The sequence below is a fragment of the Streptopelia decaocto genome, assembly GCF_964273445.1.
Source record: "Streptopelia decaocto genome assembly, chromosome: 3".
In the NCBI taxonomy this organism is placed as follows: domain Eukaryota; kingdom Metazoa; phylum Chordata; class Aves; order Columbiformes; family Columbidae; genus Streptopelia; species Streptopelia decaocto.
Window position 1 is genome coordinate 28,426,409 of NC_138656.1, and position 18,627 is coordinate 28,445,035.

Genomic DNA, 18,627 nt, shown 5'->3' on the forward strand with positions numbered 1-18,627 from the left:
TGGAGAGGCATATAGCAGTCCATCGTGGAGATGGTACTTTGTGTAGGAAGGGAAATACAAGGCCAAAGTATCCAGCCACAGGACAGATAGTGGAGACATTCACATGGAGTCACTCAAAAGGATGTAAATGCTTTGGGGACTGAAAGGTATGGGTAGCATTTAGGCAACCAGCTGCCTAATGCTAGCTCTTCAATTTTGGGGAGGTGGAGACCTGCTGAAATTGGCACTCATTGTGCTCATTTCAGCACCTATTTGAAGGCTCAGGTCAGCAGTCTTCTATTCATGTACCTATTTCTAATTTGTTGTGACTGTGTGGTTCTGCTTTTTATGTAGTAGGTTTTACTGAATTATCTGTGTAATCCCCAAGCTGAATGTCTACTTTTCTTTTTAAACTGCTAAATTCATCAAATTCTTTCAGTTGTAATTCTGCAAAAGCCTGAATACTAGAGTATTCCTTTGTGAGCAGATTTATTTTTTTTTTTTAATTTATGGCTACCTAGTTTAATCCATGCAGTTTGTTAAACCTGGTGTAGAATACATGCAGGTTGAGCTTAACGTGTAGTAAAGTAGTAAGACTGAGATGCAAGCTTTGAAAGACAGAAATGTTTTTAAAATATCTTGATGTGTTGCCTCTATAAATGGGATGACAGAGTAGGGTGTCTGCCCCCTTGCTACAATTAATGTCTTCTTTTATGCATCTTTGTGCTAAGATGTTTAAGATCCCTGTTCAGTCCAGCAAGGGCATGTCTTGCAGCCAGTAATATACGGGAGCAGTAACCTTTGGTGGAGTTGGAGATGCTGTCTTAATCTGTGTTACCCAAACTTGCCTGCAGCTGATGTCTGACCTGAAGAATTGCATAAAATGAATGTTGAATTATTAACATGCTTGCTTCCTGGAATGCTTTTTGCTGTCAAGTCCATGTAGACCTATCATTACTGCATTGACTGCCTATAATGCCTTTAAGCACTCTCTCTGTTATTGATTTATTGAAAACTGGCATGGTCTTCTTGCATGTTAGTTTTAATATTCTTATTGATAAAACTGCCCTTTGAATTTTTGCAGGTATAGTTCGACATGTATAGTGATACTTGCACAGTGGCAAAATTAAAACAATTTTTACTCAATAGATAATTTGAAACTTCAGCATTGAAATACATGTTGCAAATCGAGAGAGTTTAAACTATATTGATTAAAAGTGAGTCAGACTGATTTATTCTGAAACTGAAGTTGCAGTACTAATTTGGACAAAACTTTGAGTATTTAAGCTTGCAAGTTGCTAAATGGCTGCTTCTTGCCAAGTGCTCCTCTGTTTAGATGACAAGTGAAGCAATTCAGATAGCCTCAATGCAGACACCTGAAAAAGATTCCATGTGTCCAGGCAACGATACTGGAGACTGCTGCCAGAAAAAAAGGTAATGGAAATTTGTTTCACTCTGCAGTTCCTAGAAGTCCTTCAGACTTTTTAAGAAAGTTTCTCTAGCATGATGGAAAAGTAGAACATGCTCTGAAAGTGCACGGGGGAGTACTGTGTTCTTTGGAGTAGTCTGATAAGCCATCTGTGATCTGAAAACTAACTTTCTATAACATACTGTGGATTGAATAGTATATGTCATGTGATTACAGGTATAGTAATCCTGTTACACTATGGCAGTATATCATTACATATGTAGGATCAGCTGCTTCTCTTAAGCATTTGTTTATATCTATATTACCTATACACTTTGATATGTACCTTATTTGAAATGAACTAAATCAGTTCAACTGGATTGAATTAGGAAGATGATAAATCTGTGTTAGCAATAAGGGAGTAAATTTCTAAGTAAATAGACCCCATTGAAAATGTCTTTACATTTCTAAGTGCTGATTCTCTTCATACTAATGCAGTACTGTTACTGAGGTAACTTTGCTAATAGGTGGAAAAAACTTCTGAACATGGAAGAGACTAAGAAAAAATATTCTAAAACTGTATTTGAGGTGTAAAAATGACTGTGTTTTACCAACCTCTATTTGGAGGCTTCAGTTCCTGTATTATTTAAATTAGTTCTTTTGGAAGATTGTGTGTGTGTAGGCTGTTAGTTGACATAACAGATGCTTGAATTATCTCCAAGTTTTGTGCTTTTCAGTAAACATTAAAATGCCTATAGCATAGTAACTGTTAATATTTGACAGGCTGTAGTACTGGTGTTCTTATGTTACTGATTTGAATGTGCCGGTGACTTTATTATGGTGTCGAATGACCTTTTTTGCATTTAATTTTACTCTTTTTGTGTATAAACCAAGCGTGTGGCTTAAAGTCACAAATAGATCCAAGTGGTTAAGCAGTGTGACAGAGAATTTATGCTTTCTGTAACTGTCTGCACAGGATCATCAGCAAGGTCCACGCTTTTTTTGTTAACCTGCTCTGATAGCTCAGGTTTAATTCATTTGTATCTCAAGACTTACCTTTAGAAGATAAGGGAAGAAGAGGAACCTTACTTGCATTCTTGGAGAGAGGGGAAGTCCTTCCCCTAATCATCAGTATCATAGATAAATAAAATCCACCCACATAAGTTTGATACAACTTGATTTCTGTCATTATCAAATATAGCAATATTAGAGAATTCTTGCTGTATTTTCTGTACCTGGTGCCAGCTGAAATACTGGAATTTTGATCTGCTGTTGTGCCTTTGAGAATCCTTTGTGGTATATTTGCTCTAAATACAGTATCTGTACAGAAAGACATGTTGAAGAAACAGAGTTTAGGTTGTTGTTTTTTTTTTTTTTTTGGTCAGGAGCATCAGAAATATAAGATGTGGTATTGAAGATACACTTGGTATTGGCTTCAGTGGTGGTAGCCAGACTTTATTCAAAAGCTGACTTGATCTAAATGCATTGTTAGCCACTAGATTTTAGGGTGAGATTCTTCACCCAGATGAAAATTAACTTTTGGGAACTTGAGCTGTTAGTGGGCTTAAAAATGTCTGAAAGCTGTTTAGAGAAGGATTAGTCAAGGTAGCCTTCTGCAGACAAACTGTTCTTCCCCTTTGTGAACATTTACTACAGTAGGCTCACAATGATAACAATCCTTTGAGAACTATCAAACTGACTGTATCCTACAGCCAGAGCATCTTGAAGTTTTGGAGCTCAGTCACCTCTGCTCTCTTAACAGTAAAAGTAGACAATTATGTCAGGTTTCTCATGTCTATCATACAGTGTTTTGAAGTCTGCAACAAGTTTCTTCATTGTCCAAATTGCACATACTTGCTACAGAATTAAACAGTCTGAAATCTGATGCTTTCTCTGATTTTCCTGACAACTGCTTCTGTAAGAGTTCTTTATGGTCTTGCACTTCTTCTGGGGAAAGGAATGACAAACTCTGGATGCTCTTTAATGCTTCTATAGTAGCTGGAGTGGACGAGACAGTTCACTTCTGTGTCAAGTGGGGTGTGGTTTGGGGACGTGCCTTTTTGGCCCAGAGGACTTCTGCGTAGATGTGCCCTGTAATGTTATCAGATGACAGGTGTGGCAGATTATTTCTCAGAATATTTAACCAGTGCTTGGGCTGTGATTTCTGCTTGTTTTGAGTAGATGTATATTTACAAAATCTAAGTAATCCACCTGGAGTGGCTGTATTTTTCTAAACATTGATTTGAAGACCAGATGTTCACAGAGGCAACAAATGGACAGATGTTTGCAAACTGATTCAATAGCTATTGCTACCTAGGTGTTCTAGCTATTAAGATGACAATAAATTTAGCTCACGGGGAAACACAATAGGAGTTTGCTAAAAAGATGTAGGCACTTAAGTAACAGTAAATTTGATCTTATGTTGCCCACGCAAATCATTCTGGTGTTTCTGAGCTGTAATTTTGAATCCCTATCAGGAAGATGGATGTTTCCAGACTCTGGCCTTTGCATTAAGAAAGAAGAAATACAAACCCACACAGAATATGAGCACATCTTCCTCAATCTGCAATTCCTGGAATGCTGTGGAAGGCACATCTAGAACTTTACTTGCACTATAGCCATAATGTAAGATATGATAAAAGCTAGGTAGAGACTTTGCAAGCTCTTCTCTCTCAAGTCCCAGCAGCCCCAATAAACATTTTCGCTCCAAGTAGGTGGCCTCTTTTTACAGTCCTTCTTTGCAGTTTTGAGGGTATTTTTTTGGTGAAAGAACACAAACACAGAAAAGCAGCACATTTTTGCTCTTGAAGATACTCTCTTCTCCTTAGTTCAATTAAAGATCAGGTAACTGAAAATGAAAAAGTTTTGTACTTGGATATTTTTACTGAACCATGCTAGATGCGCTTTCTCTTCAGCGTTCCTGAAACTGGGTGATTGAAAATCTGTCCAGCATAACTGATTGAGAGATGATTCTAGGTTTCTGTGCTTGGGTTATGCTCAGTATAACTCTGATCTCTTAAAGGGGAGCAGAGGAGTAAGTGCTTGCCAGCGATCTCCCAGTAGGGAAATGTAGATTGCATATGTGCATTCTGAATTCTAGTAAGGCTGGCATTTGGTGTTCCTGCATCTTCTGCTTGTATAATTCAACAGAGTTAGTTACTCATCAGCTAGATAAGCAGTTTGTGCTTCATGCGTTCGCTTTACCAGCACAGCTCTGTATGTGGCTGAGCAACAGACATCAGCATAGAAGCAGGAACAAGCTTCTGAGAACAAATACTGCTTAAGCTGCCACTGCTGCCAAGACGTCTACATAGCCATAATGTGAAGTTCCTGATCTAAAGCTTACCTACAAACAAATTACAGATAATTTAGCAATTAAAGATTTGCCTTACAAATAGGTATTAAAGGTAGGTCTGCAGGAAAAATGTTCGGATTTGGTTTGTAATTGCTTTCTTGATGTATCAAAAAGCAGCTTTCTGATGCTATAACTTAAATCCACCATTGGTGAAATGATATTTAAAAGTATGGATCTAAGTAGAATGCTAAGCTCATAGCGTTATCAAGCATTTAGACTAGTGTAAAATACTAGACTAATAGCGTGTTTTTGTTTGAAATTCGGCCTTGAATAGTTCAAATAACTAACTTGCAATGAAACATTGAACTGCAAACTTCAAACTGCTGAACTAAATTTTCACCAGAACCCCGAGTAAATTTATTTCAAGGTATTTACTTTTTTAAGAAACCCTGCATGTTATTTCTAAAATGCAGTGCAAAGATAACTGTTGCACTTTTTACAAAACCATAATACTAGATCAACTCCTTCAAAAAGGATAAAACACTTAAAGTACTTCATAGAGGTTTTAATTTCAAACTTTTTTTCGTTCTCCTTCACTTAACTGTTGTAACACAAACAAATGCCTCACACCCACAAAAACACAAATCAAGGCTTTGCCCAGTCTTGGTTAATTCAAAATGTTTTTGTATAGAACCCAGAACCACTTGGCAAATGCAGTGAGAATTTATTATCTGTTTATTACAAAGGATGAACAACTTTCTCTTCTGGGTGAAAGTGGTATGTTGTTTCAAGTAATTACACAGAAATTAATTCCTGTTTTAGTTTGGGCTTTGTCATATATGTAGAGCAAGGAAGAACTATTGTGTGAACTCACAGCACAACTAGCGCATTCCCTTGGTATGTCCTCATATTCCTGAAAAAAAACAGGTAACCAGTTGGATGCTTCTTTCAGGAGAGGGATGTTGTCTTATGCTAACCATATGTAGGGAACATGTGGTTAGGAGGTCGCAATACACTAGCTAGCCTATGGTGAGCTTACACTGTTGCTCTTTTCCTTCTCTGTCCTACTACCTTTTGCTTCTGCAAAATCCTTTACTATCATCTGTGTGAAACAGTTTACAATTCTGGGGAATGATGTTGACAGTGGTAGTATTGTGATGTCATAAGGTCAATTATGATGTATAGATTATAACTCTTTATGTTGATGTTCAGAAATGGGGATAGTTGGTTTGTTTACTTGTTTAAAAGCAGCAAAGATTTGGTGATCTGTTAAAGGTCAGAGTTGTAGCTGGTTGTGGAGCAGAATAAAACCAGTGTTTTTCTGGTACTCCTTCAACCAGAGTCTGGAAACTTGCAAAGGACTGGATGTTGTGGTGGGTTTTGTTTCTTTTAAACATGATTATTGTGTTTTTAATCCTCAGGAAGACCAGCATTTCATGTCTACCCTTCTGTAAAATAACATGGTAGGGTTCTTCAAATTTCTCTGCATAACTGAATAGCTTGTTCTCATGTGCTTACTATTAAATATTGGTTTACGTTCTTTACTAGTGATGTACTTGTAGTGATGGCTTTGGCAGCATAGTCTTTCTCTTCTGAAGAAAATACTGTAAACATGGTGAAATTCAAATTCTTTGTTATCAAAGGAGTATTTAAGTTTTGCTCAATTTTACTGTAGTGTACTGGTGTTTTGATAGCAAAAATTATAAAAGTTTACTGAACTAACTTAGTCTTACTCAGATATTGTGTGTTTACATACCCCGAAGATTTGAGCCCAAATAAAATGTTTAATACATCTTGTAATTTTGTTAAGCTTTTAATAGGAAGCATTCAGCTTTATTCTTGTCATGTAATGTATGATTAGCAATCTGGACAAAGGCATTTCATCTGTGTATGTGAGCATTTTGTACATGCAAATTATTGGGGGCTGGATCTAATAGCTTGTTATGCCAGAGATGTATCATGAATCTAAGTGTCTTTTCCTGTGGAAAAAAAGTCGTGCAGCTTAATTGAACAAGTAACAGTCACTATAGTGCAGAAGTATGTACAAGTGATGTCTCTTCTTTGTGCAGTGTTCAGTGGTGGAGTGCATATCTTCAGGTATTTTCGTGGTTTAAGACACTAAATACTAAGTATTTTGTACTTCTGAGAATTAGTGTAGATAGAATTTGGGTGAATAGGAATGTATACTGCTCTTAGCCCAAAATATCTGCCTTTGAGTTTACTGTCGGCAACCTGTCTCTGAGCTCTCACATTCTCCGTGGAGTAGAAGAATTCGCAAGGGTCAAGGCTCTTGCTTCTGGAAAGCTTAATTCTTGTCTTCTGGTCAGCTTTTGTGAGTCAGCTGCTTCTGAAGGCTACTGGAGTAGCATCAAGAGAACTGAGGTTCCTGAGTGCTTCATCATACAAGCACCCTGTATCCTCATCATCATACAAGCACCCTGTATCCTCATCATCATACAAGCACCCTGTATCCTCATCATCATACAAGCACCCTGTATCCTCATCATCATACAAGCACCCTGTATCCTCATCATCATACAAGCACCCTGTATCCTCATCATCATACAAGCACCCTGTATCCTCATAGTTAAGGAGTTATTCGGAAGATGGGAGACAGTGCTTGAAGGGAGTTGCATTCTGCTCACACATTCACTGCTCATGCTCTAGTCACTGGTGTGTTTAAAAAGAGGGAATTAAGCTATTTTGTGCAACCTTGTGAATCTCTGCTGCTTGTGGTGGTGTGTGGGTTTTAGGGTTTTTTTTTTTTTCCTCCTTAATTTCTTGGCTGTGGAAACAGCTTTTTTACTGATAAACTGTTTAACTTTTTTGGGGAGAACTCTTGCCTTGTCATCCAATACAATGATTTAGGATACTTGCTGTCTAGTTCTTTCAAAATACTTTTTCAGAGTTAATTAGTAATTTAGTGGATGCTGCTTAAGGTGTAGTTTCACAATACTCAGAGCAAATATGAATCGGCAGCAGCTGCTGGTTCTGCTTTTCTGGTGTTGACACTTGTCTGATCCTGCATTTTCAAAGCTGGTGCAAAGACTCAAGTGGCAGAAAACCATTGACTCTTTCTGGCTTAGTTTGATTCTTGAAACTATCTGTCCTGTTGTGGTTCCTAAGAAGAGAGAGAGAATGTTGGGGAAAACACAAGGCTTGCAGCAGTGTAAAGTTACAGGCATAAAACTTACTGGACCCCTACAATTCTTCAAACAATAGTAAAGTATTCCTTCTTTTCAGTAATTTCTTGCTTACGACGCTTCATGGTAGTTGAAAATCACTATTTAGTGTTTGGAAGAGGCAAGCCACAATGAAATGTTGTCATGGTTCTGTTTTTCAACCAGTGGGCTAAAAGGTCTACAGTATGTCCCCTTTATCGCTCATTCAGCTCATCAGAGTGCTGTAATCGGTTTAAAATCATCAGTATTACAATAAGGCTTGTATTTCCCTCATGTCACAGACAAAGCTGGCTGTTGTCCAAAATTCTTCCTGTGATAGTTCCTTCTACCAGTGTACTGTCATGGCAACTTTTGTAAGATGCAGTGGTTTATAAGATTAAATATGTAGTCCCTGATCCATGAAGGGATTTGGGCATTTGCATCCTGTTCAAAACAAAGGGTAGATGCTTTTGTAGATAGACACATCTGAATTGTTAGTTATCTGCTACTTTTACATTTTAAGCTGAATTTATGGTGAATTTTATAGAAAAGACTTCTAAAGAAACATGATTCTTATTTCAGAGGAGCTGAAATACTTTTGCAACTGAAGCTTATTGCTTTTGTTTTAAACTCTTACGCATTTTTACATCTGAGCAAGCAGAATAAGTAGCTTACAAATTATACATGTACTTTGTGGGTTTAAGTCTTGTCAAACACTCAAACAGTGTACTCTGTCATTTGAGCAGGTGAATAAAATTAAATAGCAGGCATGCAAAGGGTATTCCCTCTGTTACTGAATTTAGGAACTTGAATGCCAGGTAACAAGCTAGATGACTTTTTAAGTGCTAGTCTGTGCTGCTGAAGGAAATAGGAAAAAAAATATGATTCTTTGTTAGCATTAATCTTCAATATGGTGTTGAGAGAATGTACTGAAGGGTCTGACATCCAGCCATAGCTTTAGTTCACACACTTCTATTTAGGAAAATGTTGTATTCATGAAAAAATTAATGTACAAATCTGTTGTAAACCATCTGGTTTAGCTAACTACTTTCTTTGTTTCTTTCTAGGAAATACCAAAATAAAGCAGATGTTTGGTCCTGTACTGTTATCTCAAGGTTTTGCAAGTCATTCTGTTATGTCCTTCTTGGCAGCAGGAATGTAAACTAATTCTTTCAGCACTGGACTTAAACCTTGACAAGGTTGCAATTACAGGTAAGAACAAATTCTGCCACTTGTAAATTTATGGGAAGGTTTAATTGCTTTTACTTTGACTGTTTTAATTTGCAGTTTGTAATTAACCAGGAGTTTATCAGGAATTTCAGAAAAGATTGGATAAAAAGATGTGTTTTTTCTTCTTTAAATGCATTTGGCTTTTGCTCAATGTTCTTTTTAGTAAGGAGCAAATATAACTTCAAGTATAGCTTCTCTCTGCTATAGTACAAAGCACTGTTAATAAGTGGGGAAAAAAAAACCACTAATTTTTCAACACCTAAATGTGTGCTGACCTAGATTTTGAGGAAGGTACTTTCTCACACAAAAGGCTGTATGGTGTCAGTCAGTAGAAGTCATGAAGTGTTATGCCACTGTGGTGAGATCAACTTATCATCTGTGTGTGACTTTTTTCCCCTCAAGATCTGTATTACCTCAAATGCACTAGTAGCAGCAGTACTGCTTAACTTACCTTTTCTAATCAGTTACAGCAAATATCTAAATTGTTGTTACAAGTTCACTGTAGCTTTAACTCTTGAATTGCCTTTTCCAAGGGTAAAGGTTAGTGTCTGATTCCAGATCAGTGAAAGTGTTTTGGCTGCTGATTCTGCATCATAACTTTATCTGACAATGATGGAGAGAACTCTTGTCTCACTACTCAGTCGCTACCTTCTAAACTTGTGTAGGGAACTAAAAGTCAAAGTTCTTTTACTCTGGCTTCTTTTTTTTTTTTAAGATAAATTAAATACTACAAATACCTGTCATAGAGATTGCATATTTTGTTTTGTATGTTTCTGAATAATTTATTTCTGTTTTTAAACAGGTGGTATGTGTTTTGAAGACTACCCATGAAACAGATTTATTGCATATGCTGAATTTGCAGAATTATTATAAAGTTAAGGCATTTCGGTCTTGATTTCTGTTCTGGTATCTTTGACAGAAAGAGTTGCTTGCCTTAGGCTGCACTTGTCAATAGTGGCAGGATAGGAGTTTGGACTGTTGGTATCAAGCAGTCTAATATGTCTTACTGTGGGTGATGCATAGGTCAGTGACAGGTTTGTGCCAAGGAGGTTGCATTGATTGTTCTTCTGCTACAATGAAAGAAGGTTTCAGTTTAGTGTTTGGTTTGGTTTTGGTGGTGGGTTTGTTGTTATAACTCTCATCTAGATTGAATGTTTGTACTTAATTTGCAGTGATGTAACAGATTGAAAAAAGACACAACTCTTATTAGACTGTCCAAGTTGTAGACTAATTTATATTGACATGGACTTTTACCACTCATGTAGCCCAGCCCGTGTCTGACTTCCTCAGATTTCTGTATGAATCAGCAAGTCACCCCTCAATTATGTATCACAGTATCACAGTATGTTTGGGATTGGAAGGGACCTCAAAAGATCATCTAGTCCAATCCCCCTGCTGGAGCAGGAACACCTAGGTGAGGTCGCACAGGAACATGTCCAGGCGGGTTTTGAATGTCTCCAGAGAAGGAGACTCCACAACTTCCCTGGGCAGCCTGTTCCAGTGCTCTGTCACCCTCACTGAGAAGAAGTTTCTTCTCAAATTTAAGTGGAACCTCTTGTGTTCCAGCTTGATCCCATTACCCCTTGTCCTATCATTGTTTGCCACTGAGAAGAGTCTGGCTCCATCCTCATGGCACTCACCCTTTATATATTTATAAACATTAATAAGGTCCCCCCTTAGTCTCCTCTTCTCCAAACTAAAGAGACCCAGCTCCCTCAGCCTTTCTTCATAAGGGAGGTGCTCCACTCCCTTAATCATCTTCGTTGCCCTACGCTGGACCCTCTCCAGCAGTTCCCTGTCCTTCTTGAACTGAGGGGCCCAGAACTGGACACAATATTCCAGATGTGGTCTCACCAGGGCAGAGTAGAGGGGAAGGAGGACCTCTCTTGATCTACTAACCACCCCCCTTCTAATACACCCCAGGATGCCATTGGCCTTCCTGGCCACAAGGGCACAGTGCTGGCTCATGGTCATCCTGTTGTCCACCAGGACCCCCAGGTCCCTTTCCCCTACACTGCTCTCTAATATGTAATCTCCCAACCTATACTGGAACCTGGGGTTGTTCCTGCCCAGATGCAGGACTCTACACTTGTCCTTGTTAAATTTCATCAGGTTATTCCCTGCCCAGCTCTCCAGCCTGTCCAGGTCCCGCTGGATGGCAGCACAGCCCTCCGGCGTGTCAGCCACTCCTCCTAGCTTGGTGTCATCAGCAAACTTGCTGATAGTACACTCAATTCCCTCGTCCAAGTCGTTAATGAATATATTGAATAATATTGGCCCCAGCACTGACCCTTGGGGCACTCCACTAGATACTGGCCTCCAACTAGACTCCGCACCATTGACTACCACTCTCTGGCTTCTCTCCCTAAGCCAGTTTGCAACCATCTAAGGTGTGTGTAGACACATAGAATGTGTAAAGTGTGTGCATGCACATACTAACACACTAGAGAGAGTATAAGATGGAGACAGAGGACCTCTCTACCCAGTTTGAATTTTTTACTTACATCAGAAAACGTATTTCCTTCTGCATTTTCAATAAGCTTTGAAATTGTTTGTCACAGATATTTTGCTTATTTATTTGTCACTTGCATAATTCTTTTTTTTTTTTTATACCAGGAGCACATGTGTTTTGTAACAGGAAACTGTAGCACTGTTTGGTTTTTTTTTCCACAGTGCTGACTTATTAAACGTGACTGGTCCATTGAGTGAGTCCTTCTGAGGAAGAGACATTTTATGGTACAGTTTTATGACCTAAACCCAAAAGATTCATGTTGACCTATTCTCATTATACGGAAAGATAAGCTTTTGCCTTTGGGACTGTTGGCCATCAAGATGTTTGTCTAGTTCTGGTGTTCTCTTTGAAACTGATGTGATCTGAAAATTATTTTATAATAACTACAAAAACTTTGATTATGGCTTTTAACTTTTATCATTTAATTACATTTTGACTGCCTTCATGACAACCACCAAGTAAATATTTCTGGCCTGTTAAATATAAATCTATATGCAAAGGAGCATGCTTTTAATTTAAAGTAGCTTACGCTGTAGTAGAAAATTGTGCATATCTGTAACTGAGCAAGAACCATTTGCTGTCTTGTTAGTAGAAAATCAGTGGTTGAGGCTGTTTTTCTTTTAAGTAGAGAAATTCAAACTTGAACACAGATCTGATTTAGCAACCTTTACTATATGGCTGGTCCAATACCAAATAAAGTCTTCACTATGTAGCTGTAGGGAAAAGGATACCTATTACTGATTCTGTGTCACAGGACATGGCTTTTGTCTTCCATACCTCAAAAGTGTAGATGTCTTTGGTTTCCTGAGCCTGAATTAGTGCTTATGTTCCCTGTATATGAGATAAGGACCTCATGTAGGATTTGTATGAGGTAGGAAACATCAGAGAAGAATATATGTTAGGACTTCAGAGAAGTAAGGTTTGGGCTACATTTTTGCTCTGGGGAAGTGTTGTCAGCTTTCGTTAGAGACTCATGGCCCTGAACTCTCTTGGAAAAGGCTTAGTTGTTGATTTAAAACTGGGAGTGAAGAGTGGTAGCTAGAGCCACTGCTGTAGCAGTATATTGCTCAGTTTCAGTTTCTTCCATTGCCAGGGAGGGGGAAAGGCCAAGATTTTCTTCCTCTAAAGGCATTTGAGCCTTAGTGATCATTGGCACTTACCGAGTGATTGATTTTTTTTTTTATTTTTTTTTTTTTTTTTTTTCCTCCCCAAAAGATGGAGCGACTACTGGAAGAGGGGAATTCTGGGTTTCTGTTCTTGATCTGAAGAACAGGTACAGTTTTAGAGAACAGTGTGTGGTGGAGCATGGATGAGAACTAAGGCCTTCGCCATTTCCTGGGAAGTTTTGGGAATTGCAGTAGGTGTGGTCTTGCAGATTTTGAAAGTTTCAGCTAATAATCTTAAGTGAGGTAAATATTTTCATAAGAAGGGAATTGAATTTTCTCAGACCAAGGAGTGGATCCAGTTGCTGTCTTCTAACTGTGTAATGGCAGGGTACAGAGAAGGTAGACTTTTCCTAGAGATGTGTAATAAAAGACTAAGAGGCAAAGGACTCAAGTTGCACTGATGGGAGTTTTGTTTTCATTATCACTGTGGACGGGCATGAACTGGTTGCTCAGATGCTGTGAAATCTCCATCCTTGGAAACGTTCAAAATCTGACAAGGATTTGAACAGCCTGAGCCATCATTGGTGTTGCATATCATCTTGATTGAACTTTGAATAGGGGTTTGGACTGGATAAGCTCTAGAGATCTCCTCTGACAGGAACTACTCTGTGATTCTGTAACTTGTGAATTCTGACCTGACTTAAATGTCGTCTAGGTGCTTGTGTGAAGATTGACTTCTACATAGCCTGGTGTGCTTAAAATAAGAGATAGAATAATCAGGTTAGACCTATGATGGGCATTCTGTAGGATCTTTGCAGGTCAGTTTGACTGAGTCCCATATTTAGGTGTTCAAGTCTGTTTACTAATCTAGACTGAGATGTTAAGAGAGGGACAAAACTAGATGTGAGTACCAGGGTACTGTTTTTTCAGTGGAATTTTTTCTCTTTGTAACCTTTTGTTTTTGAGAAAACAAGTTGCATTTCATTTGTTGCATTCTGTTTTGTTTGTGGTTTTTTCCTGTGTTTTTTTGTTGTGTTTTTTAAAGCTGCTTTGCTAAAAAAGTAAAGTTTGGTATGATGCCACAAATTTCATTAAAATAACTCTGATTTGCTTAACTAATTTGTACATAGGTAAATACATAGTTGAATTTACTGCTAGAGATAGTTGTGTTTGTTTGCACTGTAGATGTGAAATTCAAATTACATTTCTGCATAACACTTGATAGGAATATATTATACTCACCTGTATGCCATGTCACTTGCTTGTTGTTTTCTATAACTTCTTAGTATTTTTAAAATGCTGAAAGTTGTTACTGTTAAAAATGAAGATTTTAACAGAACAGACATTCATCCGTTTTAAGCTTTCTTTGTGCCTCTCTGAGAATTTTGCTGGAAAACCTGAGGTTTCATTGGGTCAGTGAAATCTGTTTCTCTTCCATGCTCACTGAAATGGCTTGATTTTTTTTCAGATTGTCTTCAAACCAGTTACTGCCTTTTATAGTCTACATAATATACACAGTGATAGAAAGATTTCTTCTATGTGTTTGGTGCCCTTTATAAGACAAGTGATAAGCTGATTCAGAAACTTACTGTTTTCTTACTGATTGCAAGTCAATATCTGCATCCTTTATTAAAGATTTGTAATATTAAATAGGATTATTTAGAATATCAAGAATATGATCTTGGATAGTATCATCTTTTCAGTTTCAGAAATGAAGTTATAATATTGTGTGTAACTTGTGAATGAGTGGTAATCAGCCATTTAAATCCTTTCACGAATCTCATTTACTGATGTTAGTGTTAGCTGTGTGAAACTTGTTCTGCTCTTCACTTAGAACATTCAGTTGCTGAGAGCACTAAGAGAATTGTTTGTAGCCTTGCTTTGCTTTTATAACACCATTTGACACTGATTCATTTTTGTTTTTTCAAAGTAAAATCAGATCTTTCAAGAGAAAGGGCTATGAAAACTATTTTGGCTGTGTATCTCACTAAGAAATGAAAACACACAGCAACAGAAATGAGGTAGCTTCCACTGGTTCATAGTGTTGCAAATACTCTTCAGATAAAAAGAAGAAAAATAATTATGCAACTAATTGTAGACAGAATGTAACTTACTACTTTCACTTGCAGATGACATACAGTGTGAAGCTTACAATGTGTAACATAAGGTTGTGTAGTCATTTTATCATCTTTGCTGTCCCAGCTAATATAATTAGCAGCCAGTGGATGGTGACTACAGAGATAAAGAATAAAGGTAATATTTGTGATTTCTCGTGCATGAGATTCTTTAGATAATATCATAAAATTCAACTGATTGGGAAGGTGGGTGAAGTTTAGGATGGATAGTTTGTGTTTGAAAGGGCTTAATGACTTTTCAAGTTTTTAAAAGTATGGAAAGTATTTTGAGAATATTAGATGCAGCTTTGAAGTCAGTCTGTAATTTGCTCTTTTGCATTAGGTATACCGTTATCTGTGAAATTGGTACTTCTGGTTTTGCTTTATAAAATCCAGATTGAGGATTATTTTTACGTTTATATGGAGTAAAAGCAAATTGGCAACAACCTTTGAGCATGTTCTCTTAATAATTTGTTTTTACTATAGGTTCTGCAGCTGAGGATGTGTACCTTGTACATGGAATGCCCTTTTTGGAGAGCATAAAAGGCTCAGGACACTTTCTTTGGTGCTACACAATTCCTTTTTTTTTTTAATGACTACTTAAGACAATTTATTAAGTGCAAGATTTGTGTTATAACTGAGAAAGGGTCAAAAATCTCATAGTTGAACTAGAGGGAGTAATTGCACAGCGTTAGCGCTTATATTGTCCGTATAAAGCTTTAATTTCTAGCCGATTGTTTAAGAAATCATCTTCTCTAGCAAATCTTTCTAAACGTGGAGTCTCATTAGTGTTTTATTCTGTGTCAGAACAGATAATTTGAAGACTTGTAATTAGAACATAGCGTAGTACTTGAACATAAGAACTGTTTGAATTCTAGCATTTCTCAGCTGATTTGACTTAGGTGCTTTCTCCCTACTTTTTTTTTTTAAGGAAAAAGTACATCAAGTTATGTGATGTTCAGTTTCTTACAACCGCATTGTTCTTTTGCATAATGTTAGTAGCGTCTGAATCAATGGCTGTTAAACCTGAATTAAAACTGGCGGTAAAACTAGACTAAAAGTAAACCAGATATGGAGTTGCTGCAGTATTTGGGGGAAGTTTGTCAAAATTTATATTTAAGTAAGGAGACATAGTTCAAAAGAGGCATAACTGGTGAGCAGGCAGGTGGGGTCTGTGTAATAGTGTAGATCCTTGTCACTTCACAGAGGTCACTGTAGCGGAGAGGTAGCGTAAAGTTTGAATTATCGGGAAGAAAGCCCTGAAGTTTTGACCTAAAAAGGGAGATGGGGTGTGGAATCTGACTGTAATCTCTTCCTCATTGCATTGTACTATTTCTTTTTATCTCTTCTGTCAGAGTAAGCTATAAATGCTGAAAATGTGTTTAGATTAGGAGAATGGCAGAAGTAAGGATTTCTCCAACCTCTTTTTCTGACCTGGTAACGAACCCTTAAACAACAACTAGATTATCATGACTCTGCAGGCTTGCTGGGTACTAGTGTGTCAGAGACTTAATGACTGGCTGCCAGGATCAGTCCTGGCAGGATTCTCTCGAATTCTTTTTGGATTAAGGTTGCTATAATTTCCACATCCAGTCACTAAGGGTTTCATGGGGCAGTCATTTTTAGCATGATCAGAGGTTGTGGTGTCTGAGTTTATGAGGTTCTCAGAAAGGTACTATGGGATCTGTGAATTAAATAATCTGTTCTCTGCTGACTCTGTAAAGTGCAAGGTAGTTTTTCAGGTCTGCTTAAGACAACTCAGTCTAGTACAGGAGAGGAAGTCAGCAGTCTTCTAAAGCTTCAACACAGATTATGCACATTTTACCTGCAAGCTTGCTCTCTGGAGGTGGTTCTTTCTCATATATTTTGAGGTAGATCTTCAAATATTGAAGAACTCCTTACTTCCTCTGGATTATTTTCTTCTCTTAGATAGCTCATATCTCTTGTAACTGGATACATTTAAAAGTCAAGATCAGTGCATCTTTGAACTTAAAACCACATGTAAGGACACAAACATCTTTTAGGGATGGTAAAAATGGAAATGTTGTTTTACAAAGGGCTAAGTATAATTTATTAAGAGAATCCTGGTAGAAGTTTTCTTGGGTTGAAGTAGGATTTGCCTTCTTGTTTCCTTTGGCAGATGGTCTACATTCCCCTGTTGTCACTTTGGCCTTGCTATACAAGAATACTGAAGTAGCACAGTGCATGCAAAGCTAGTGAGACCAGTCCTTATTTATGAAGTATTAGCTTTTCTTCATGACACAGTAAAGCTGGAAAAATAATAGGAGTGACGTGGTTGTTTTTCCAGCATGAATTATTTTCTGCAGAGAAAGACAAAGTTTGCAGCGCCGCAAAGGTATGTGGACTACTCTACCTTCATATGGAGAGCCTTTAATTTTGATGAAGCAGCTCTTCAAAACACAGAATGCCTTACCAGAAAACAAACAAAAGCCCAACAACAAACCAAACAAAACAAAATAAACCACACACAAAACAGTAAAAACATGGGTCTGTAATCTCACACTTTGTGTAATTAATTACTTTTCCCCCATTACAGTTTTTGACTTCTGCACACGTGCATGCTTTATCACTTGTTTATAAAGAAGAAACACAGGAAAGGGAGAACAAAGCGTATATGGAGTGGTGGTTTTATAAATAAGATTTTTCTTCTCTGTTTTTCAGATTCAGTATTGCATAAACATGGGTGCATTTTTGGATAAACCAAAAACTGAAAAGCATAATGCTCATGGTGCAGGAAATGGCTTGCGTTATGGCCTCAGCAGTATGCAGGGATGGAGAGTGGAAATGGAAGATGCTCACACAGCTGTTGTAGGTATTCCCCACGGCTTAGAGGACTGGTCCTTTTTTGCTGTCTATGATGGTCACGCAGGATCTCGTGTGGCAAATTATTGCTCCACGCACTTGTTAGAACACATCACTAACAATGAAGACTTTAGGGCGACAGAAAAACCTGGATCTGCTCTTGAACCTTCAGTGGAAAATGTCAAGAGTGGAATCAGAACTGGCTTTTTGAAAATTGATGAGTATATGCGCAATTTCTCAGACCTCAGAAATGGAATGGACAGAAGTGGCTCAACAGCAGTGGGAGTTTTGATTTCACCTGAGCATGTGTACTTTATCAATTGTGGTGATTCACGGGCTGTTCTCTATAGGAATGGACAAGTCTGTTTTTCAACACAGGATCACAAACCTTGCAACCCAAGGGAGAAGGAGCGAATCCAGAATGCAGGAGGCAGTGTAATGATTCAGCGTGTTAATGGTTCATTGGCAGTTTCTCGAGCTCTGGGGGACTATGACTACAAATGTGTTGACGGTAAAGGCCCTACAGAACAACTTGTTTCTCCAGAGCCTGAGGTTTGTGAGATTTTAAGGGCAGATGAAGATGAATTTATCATCTTGGCTTGTGATGGAATCTGGGATGTAATGAGCAATGAAGAGCTCTGTGAATTTGTTAAGTCTAGACTTGAAGTATCAGATGACCTGGAAAAAGTGTGCAATTGGGTAGTGGACACTTGTTTACATAAGGTATGTAACTTTTTTCTCCAAGCAGCTGTTCTAAAATGATCTTCTCTTTAGATGAGTATGATGTTATCAGCAGTTCCTGGCCTATTCTTCCTCTTCTCTCTCTTCCTTCCCTCAAACCTCTGTATCCATTCAACTGTATATCCTTGCTGAAGAATATGCAGCCTCATCCTTTGTGCCTGGAGAGGGGATAGCAATTTCAAAACCAAAGATTTCTTTTCTCAAATAACACTTCTATGTAGGTTCAGCTCTAAACTATATTTCCAAATACAAAATTTT

At 37.9% G+C, this 18,627-nt stretch overlaps 1 protein-coding gene across 9 annotated transcripts in view; it reads left to right on the forward strand.

The window, feature by feature from the left end:
• PPM1B (protein phosphatase, Mg2+/Mn2+ dependent 1B) overlaps positions 1–18,627 on the forward strand; it is a 60,148-nt gene that overhangs the window by 18,220 nt on the left and 23,301 nt on the right. For 3 of the 9 annotated variants that reach the window (XM_082049616.1, XM_082049612.1, XM_082049620.1), the window contains 2 exons: positions 8,911–9,055; positions 17,488–18,351. In XM_082049616.1, the coding sequence (XP_081905742.1) occupies positions 17,506–18,351 (846 nt within the window). In that variant the 5' untranslated portion in view covers positions 8,911–9,055; positions 17,488–17,505. Of the gene's footprint in view, positions 1–1,063; positions 1,414–8,910; positions 9,056–14,820; positions 14,945–15,291; positions 15,371–16,915; positions 17,162–17,487; positions 18,352–18,627 lie in introns of those variants that run through there. The other 6 variants (XM_082049617.1, XM_082049618.1, XM_082049613.1 and 3 more) reach the window with 6 other exon arrangements.